General features: G+C 34.6%; 1 protein-coding gene across 2 annotated transcripts; it reads left to right on the plus strand.

Moving 5' to 3' along the window:
• The first annotated feature begins 535 nt into the window (after positions 1-535).
• On the plus strand, positions 536-7,157 carry LOC113892471 (NKG2-A/NKG2-B type II integral membrane protein-like). 2 transcript variants are annotated; one of them, XM_027541335.1, is made up of 7 exons: positions 536-664; positions 2,503-2,613; positions 3,176-3,274; positions 3,769-3,822; positions 4,362-4,513; positions 6,588-6,688; positions 6,979-7,157. In XM_027541335.1, the coding sequence occupies exons 2-7, from the start codon at positions 2,544-2,546 to the stop codon at positions 7,094-7,096; spliced, it is 594 nt and encodes a 197-aa protein (XP_027397136.1). In that variant the 5' UTR covers positions 536-664; positions 2,503-2,543; the 3' UTR covers positions 7,097-7,157. The 2 variants fall into 2 exon arrangements, with proteins under 2 accessions (XP_027397136.1, XP_027397137.1); XM_027541336.1 differs by lacking the exon at positions 536-664 and having other exon boundaries at positions 2,372-2,613.
• The last annotated feature ends 674 nt before the right edge of the window (positions 7,158-7,831 follow it).

The raw sequence follows: 7,831 nt of genomic DNA on the forward strand, positions 1-7,831 counted from the left end.
TCAGTGAACTCCGGGAGTTGGTGATGGACAGGGAGGCCTGATGTGCTGCGATTCATGGGGTCACAAAGAGTCAGACACGACCGAGTGACTGAACTGAACTGAAAAAAGTTTAATATGTAGTAACTCTTATGAATTAGGGACAAGTATCCTTAAATACAAACTGTCAATGGAATTATGATTTCCTGCATTATAATAGAAATGACACAATGAGATTATATGGAAAAAATAAATAATGCCTAGATTTAGTAAACTTATCTAAAAGTAAACTTAAACATTGAAGTTACTCTTGACAAGGCGTAAATGTTCAGCATTGATGAATGAAGTGAAAGCAAGTTAACAGCAGGGTGATCATGTCCTTTGTCCCCCTATATCTTTTAGAAAGTGAAATCAATTCTCAGAGGAACTCACCAAGGAAGAAACTAACTGATACACTACATATCCAAAGTCTCCTATATTCTGGAGTTGTGTGACGAGATAACCTGTCTTCAAAATACCCAAGCGTAAGAATTTCCTGTTTCAGTGACACGGTGATAAGAATGTACTTTTTTCACTATTGTTTCACTCTGGGCCTTCACAGGGCAGTCTGTGAAGACCACAGACATTGTTTGATTTTCACAGTAACCTGGCCACTCACGAGAAGAGGCAGGACTCTGGCCTGTAGAAGGTATGTGTTTCCCTCTCCTTTCTAATTCCTCATCTCATTTAGCAGGAGATTACAAATGCCAATGTGGTTCGACTTAGGGACAATTACTAAGCAAACAAATTAAAGAGATACTGGTATCTGTATTTGATATTTGGGTATTTTAATTTTGGGAGAAAATAAGAATAAAATATGAAGTATTTGGGAAGATTTCTTAAAATGTTCAAATTCTTGCCTGCAGACGTTATTCAAGTGAATACATACATGTGTAACTGATTTTGTTAATCATTGCAATTTAAGACGGAGTATCAGTAGCATCAGGACAAGGGACAGTTAACATTGTATTTTGTCATCAATAGACATATAATTAGATACAGTATTAAATATTTAACTCAGCCCTTAAAAATAGAATCTTAAAATGGATTCATAGAATTGTGAATGGCCAATATAATTCTTCACTGATCTAGTTAAAGTAAAAATCAGAATATGGTACCTCCAGTAAAATGCTGGATTACCTCAATTATATAGGATCAAATGCTTTATAAAAACTTGATCGCAATATTGAAGAAAGATAAATCACAGTAACACAGAGATTTCTGTCTAATAAATTACATTGCCTGATATGAATAATACAATGGCAATTGCATTAAAATAAGAAATAAAATAAAAGTCAAATTTAATATTAGGTTTTTTACTTGCTTTATATCATACATATCTTTATTCTCATTTTAGATTAGTGAACTCATTTGCTAAATACTAAATAATTTTTAAAGGTCACACATTGTAAATTTGAAGGCCAGAATTAATTGTAGATTGCACTGACTACAGAATCCATTAACTGAATTATTAAGGCACATTATTGACTTCTTATAATTGCTGATACAACTAAAGCTTCCCTCATTGACTTAACAGCCTCAGGATCGTCCTGGAAGTTTGTACCAACATTGTTCTTCCATAAATGATGTATGCTTTTCCTTATCATTTTGTGATTTCGTATCTTAGCCATTGTCAATTACTCATGTAAAATAAGTATTTAATGTCATTTTAACATTGTTTTGTCTTTATATGATAAAAACTTTTGGAGAATTTAATATGTCATGTACCATTTTTAACATGTAAAATATTTCTTTAATTTTTTAATGATTTCTTAGAGCTCCACAATCACTCAAATTAGAAGAATTATTTGATAGCATCTCATTCCCTTTTCATTAATGAATGTCCCAATTAAAGTAGTTTAATGCAGAGTGTACCATATATGCCAATACTGTTATTCCCTCGTCATAGAAAGCTGTCTTTAACTTTTAATGGATTTTAAACTTACCTATATAATTGGTACATGTTTTTCCAATATGCACTTTAATTTGAACAAAGATATTATAACAATTTTAAAGGGTTTCTGTGAATTTTGACTTTCAATTCATCAGGATATTACTATTCATGAACTTGTCCAGTAATCTGCTAATTTTCATTGTTCCAATAAACAAGTAACATTATGTCAAACAGAATATTTTTTTAAATATTTACTTGTTTTTAACTGATTGAGACTGGTTTACAGTATTGGTTTGATTTCTGTCATACATCAGCATAAATTAATCATAGGTGTACATATGTCCCCTCCTTTCAGTTTGCCTCTCACCTCCCGCCCATTCCCACCACTCTTCGTTATTAAACACCAAATACTGTTTTTAAAACTACTTACTCTATCATGAAACAGTTGTCTAAAGGTTTACTGAAATGAGAACCAAACTTGGATTTGCTCAGTTGCTAAATAAGTGCTGTTAACTGATCTCACACATCACCCAGTTTAACTCTTCAAGGTTTCTTGTGATTTTATACACCATTTATTAACTACTTATGTGAAGTTTCCATAGAGCAACATCCTTGACATTAAACAGCCACAGAGATGAAGAACCAAAAGGAAAACTACTCAGAACCAAGTCTGGTTAAGGACACCAGGAGACAGCAAATGAGAGGTAAGATCCTGAAAAGATCAATTTTAGCAGCTGAGCAGGAGAAAACCTACGTGGGATTAAACTTTCAAATTGCCTTTCGTTATGTCAATGGAATGACAGGAACTACCCCTGCAAGTGTAAAGCATTTACCCGCTTACATGTTTTTATTAATGAGACTTAGAGCTGGAGTTTGAAGTACAATATTCTAATATGACATATGTGCTGTGCTGTGCTTAGTCGCTCAGTTGTGTCCAACTCTTTGCCACCCCATGGACTGTAGCCCGCCAGGCTCCTCTGTCTATGGGGATTCTCCAGGCATGAATGCTGGAGATGGTTGCCATGCCCTCCTCCAGGACTACCTACCCAGGCATTGCTGTAATTTGTAGTCTTTGATCTACAACTCGTGAAGCCTTATATTCGCTGAAAAAGGAATGGTATATTCTGAGAGGAGGATTGCAATGGTAGATATTGTTTTGGGATCCAAGTTGATGTCTTTGAATTCTCACGGATGTGGGATCTTTTGTTCTTCTAAAATAACTGTCTCCATCACTCCTTTCTCAGTGTTCCTTTTCTCTCCCTGCAGATTCACCATCAACTCGAGAGAAGCTCATTGTTGTGATCTTGGGAATCGTCTGTTTTGTCTTGATGTATACTATAGTGAGGGTGATAACTTCTATTCCACGTAAGTCAAGTGTTGAAAGATTATGATTGAACCTTTCATTTTAATGATTGTCAGTGCCTCTAAAATATCATATTATTATGGAATAGAATTCTTATTTTAATGCATGCATTTAGCCTAAGTATTGAATGGCAAATGAGTTGAGCAAAGTGTAAATTACAGAATGATTGTAGGGAAAATTAAATATATACACAGCTAATTTCTGATTTCGTAACTCAAAGATATACTTTAAGAAACTGAAACACCTTATTGAGAAAAACAAATTAATTCTTGAGATTGCTTGAACCAACTATTGTAAGAGGTGGTGGAGTCTTTTCATTAAGATAAATGAAATATACACCCCCCAGTCTTCATTACCTCATTAATTATTCTTAAAGCAATATTTTCCAGCTCATCCTAAATCCTACAAATACCAGGTTTAAACTGAAAACTAAAATGATTATTATCTATTTAAATCAATGTTAATATTTTAAAAGATTACTTCCATTTTTTTCTAGGTACCCAAATATCAGAACAGAATAAGATCTCTCTGGTAACAAAGCTCCCGAAAGGTACATAATGATTTCAAACTTCTATTATAAATATAGTTTGTATTTTGTCTCTCTCTTAGGCTAGTGAAGATAGAAACAGATCTGGGGATAAAACATAAATTATAAAAACAGGCAACAATATTCCTAAATAATGATTATAGGAGAGTCTTTCTCCCTATGCAACAATATGATCACCATATCCATTGTTGGCAATTGGCTGTAATTTCCTCCTGTTATAATATGATAAAAGACAAATAATTTTGCTATTCTAAAATAGAAGTTTCATTTCTTGATTTTTAAGACATGTAACTAGTAGATATTTCTATGTGTTTGCTTTATATGGGGACATAAATTGGGATATGAGAGCAGACCCTCTCTATGAATGTATGAATGAGACTTGTTTTATATGTCTTTATATGCAGCCTTGAGGATGCATAGATATGTTATTTTATATATGTGTATGTATGCATACATGTTTATGTCTATGCATATGTGTAAGTTAATTTTTTATTTTTCAAATTCAAATTGTTTTTGAATAGTAATTCATAATCTTTCTTCAGAATGTCATTGTGGTCATTGTCCAAAAGACTGGCTTACATATTCCAACAACTGCTATTATACTAGTTTGGAAAAGAAATCATGGAATGAAAGTTTGATATCCTGTGCTACTAAGAATTCTACTCTGCTTTATATAGACAATGAAGAGGAAATGGTAAGATATTAAATGTTTCCAACACTTTGCTAAAGGCTTCATTTAGTCAACATTACATTTGTTAGGATTCACTTGTGCTTTTGTACATATTTGTAGTTTGTTTATTTTAAGGTCTGCTAGTATTCCATTAAACAATGGAATATAACTTTATGATACTTTATTTACATTTTTATACCATTCATGCATGTGTGGTAATTTCTGGTTCTTGCTTTTCATAGAAAACCATGCTTCTACAAATACTATTAAATTCTAAAATACACTATGTATCTAATTTTACCATACATCAAGAAAATAAACATATGATTTTGCCTATAGAATTATGTAATTGTGTATCAGATCACGGAATAGAAGTTCAACTTCCCAGCAGCCCCACCCCTCTGTAATATCTTATCACGTCTCCATCTCTTTATTTACTAACTGTCCTGACATTTGATATTATAGAATCTCTTTGATTGCTTTTGAATCATATACATGGAATCCGTGTTCGTGCTTAGTCGTACAGTCGTGTCTGACTCTTTGCAACCTCATTAACGTCAGCCTGTCAGGCTCCTGTGTCAATGGAATTTTCTAGGCAAGAATACTGAAGTGGGTTGCCATTTTCTACTCCAGGACATGGAATCATACAGGTTGTCCCTGTCTCATCACTGCCATATGATATTTTGCAGTTCCTCCAAATTTTTGCATTTGTGTGAAGTTTGTAAATTTCCACAGCTCAATGTGTGAATTTAACAGTTAAGATCCATTCTTTCCAATGCCGCTGGGTGGAGATGGAGTCTTACACCCTCAGAGATAAAGAGGCTTCTTAGCTTCAGTAGTTTTAGTCAAGACACCCCCTTTACTGGTCCCACCCCCACCCCTATCACCCGACCCTAGTGTCTCTCAGTGGAGGAAACAGAGGCAATTTCTCTAACTGCTGCTTGTTAGTAAGTGTCCTGATGGATCACCTTGTAAGGCTTACCTGGTGTTGCCTACACGATTCTCTCAACACACAGGAGGAACGGATTACCTGTGCCACCCCCAACAGCTAGGTTAAGTATGGGGTGTTTGGGAAGTAAGAGGCCTAGGTCACTTTCCTCTGGTTGGTGGGGAGATACAAGATGCCCCTAATTATCTTTCCCTCACCTCCCACCTTGTTTTCTCATCACTGAGAAGTGATAAGCGATTACAGAGAAGTGGAGCTGCTGGGAAGTCTCAAGCCACATCACGCTTCTCTTTCCACCTTTCAGAGTTCTCCTTTCTCCTGTCTTTCACTAGTTCCCATGTTTACAGTTGAACTTAGCAGGGAGGAGCAGAGAGAAATGAGTCTCTGACCCCTTGTCTGGTCCACTGGATTCCACCAATACAGAAACAGATGGCTTTGGGGTTTATCTAGTCAAAGAATGGTGTCAGGCTCAGAAAACCAAATCCGGCTCTCATGTCACTTATTTTCTCAATTTCATTTCCTTAATTTCCCTCTAAAACTGAAATTCTGAGAAACATATAATAGTAGAGAAATCCACTGATATTGTCACAATATCCAGAAAAATGAATGTCATGGAATCTAAAGACTTATTTAAAGCCTTACTATGTGAGTTTTGACATGAGGAAAAATGAAATTATATGAATCAGAATTTTCCTCATTGCACATATTGAATTACTCCACCTTCTTATCCCTTAGGCTTAATGTTAGATGTGGTTCACAGCTGTAAGTCTCCCCAAGTTGTTATGCAAGGTGTATTCTTTTGTGGGATCCCTACAACTAATTCATGTCTTTGTAAATATTCCCTTTATTAAATGGCTGTCGAAAAAAAAGGAATTTTCCTTATTAACATTAGAACACAGTGAAACTGATAAGTATAAATGTTGAGTTAATTTTGAATCAAAAGTACAGATATTGGTTAATATTTATGGCACTATTAAAACTTCGAACTTTCAACTCCTATGTTTTTTAATGTTAGATTAAAATCTAACATGCTCAATTTGTTCAAAGAATGAAAGATGCTATGAAAGAACATATCCTTTGACTTGCATTTTAAAAATTAACAAAAACATTTCATAAGGACTATTTAAGTGAAAATTCTTTATTTTGGGCTAGAAATTTCTGATGTCCCTATCAATTATATCGTGGATTCAAGTCTCTCGTGAAGGCCGCAGTCGTCCTTGGAAGTGGCTAAATGGTTCAACTTGCAAACTACAGTAAGTTTTTAAAAAGAATGCTTTATAGAGGAGGAAAAAAAGAAATATTTTTAAAATAACATGAATACATTTGTTTTAGTCGAATTACAGAAAGCTGAAGGAAGATATTGAAAGTTAATAAAATGTTGATACCAATGTTGAAAACCAGGCTACTCTGTAGCCTGATTTCCTAGTAACAAGAGCTTACTGAAATGTTATTAAAGACTTCATTACCCATTTTCAAAATATCTTGTATTACAGTTGCATGGAAAATGCTATTGTTAACAGAATTATGCATTTTTCCATAACAGGATAACAGACAATATACCTGGTGAACATAACTGTGCTGTACAATCTTTATGGGGCATAAAAGCAGAAGACTGTCAGTTTCCAAATACATACCATTGCAAGCATAAGCCTGAGAATTAAAATATGAGTTTGGATGCTCTTGGGTAACTTGACCTTTTATGAAATGGAAATAATATTCTGATTGCATACATTTTAAAATGAATTATATAATTTTTTCTGATAATGAATGATTTTCAAAAAGAGTTGAAATATAATTGTGTGTGCTCATTCGTTCAGTTGTGTCTGACTCTTTGAGACCCCATGGACTATAGGCTGTCAGGCTTCTCTGTCCAAGGAATTCTCCAGTCAAGAATACTGGAGTGGTTCTATTCCCAGATTTTTAAGGAATTTCCACACTGTTCTCCATAGTGGCTGTACCAGTTTGCATTCCCATCAACAGTGTAAGAGGGTTTCCTTTTTCTCCACACCCTCTCCAGCTATTGTTGTTTGTCGACTTTTTTATGGTGGCCATTCTGACCGGCAGAGAGGATATCTCATTGTGTTTTTAATTTGCATTTCTCTAGTAATAGGTGGTGTTGTGATATGAGAAACCTACATGTCTTTTCGTGTGGTTTATTAGCCCTCTCTATATCTTCTTTGGAGAAATGTCTGTTTACTTCTTTGGCCCACTTTTTGATTGGGTTGTTCATTTTTCTGGTATTGAGCTGCATGAACTGCTTGTATATTTTGGAGCTTAGTTCTTTGTCAGTTGTTTCATTTGCTGTTATTGTCTTCCATCCTGAAGGCTGCCTTTCCACCTGGCTTATAGTTTCCTTCGTTGTGCAAAAGCTTTTAAGTTTACCTAGGTCCCATTTG

The sequence above is a fragment of the Bos indicus x Bos taurus genome, chromosome 5 (assembly GCF_003369695.1).
Source record: "Bos indicus x Bos taurus breed Angus x Brahman F1 hybrid chromosome 5, Bos_hybrid_MaternalHap_v2.0, whole genome shotgun sequence".
NCBI classification, from domain to species: Eukaryota; Metazoa; Chordata; class Mammalia; order Artiodactyla; family Bovidae; genus Bos; species Bos indicus x Bos taurus.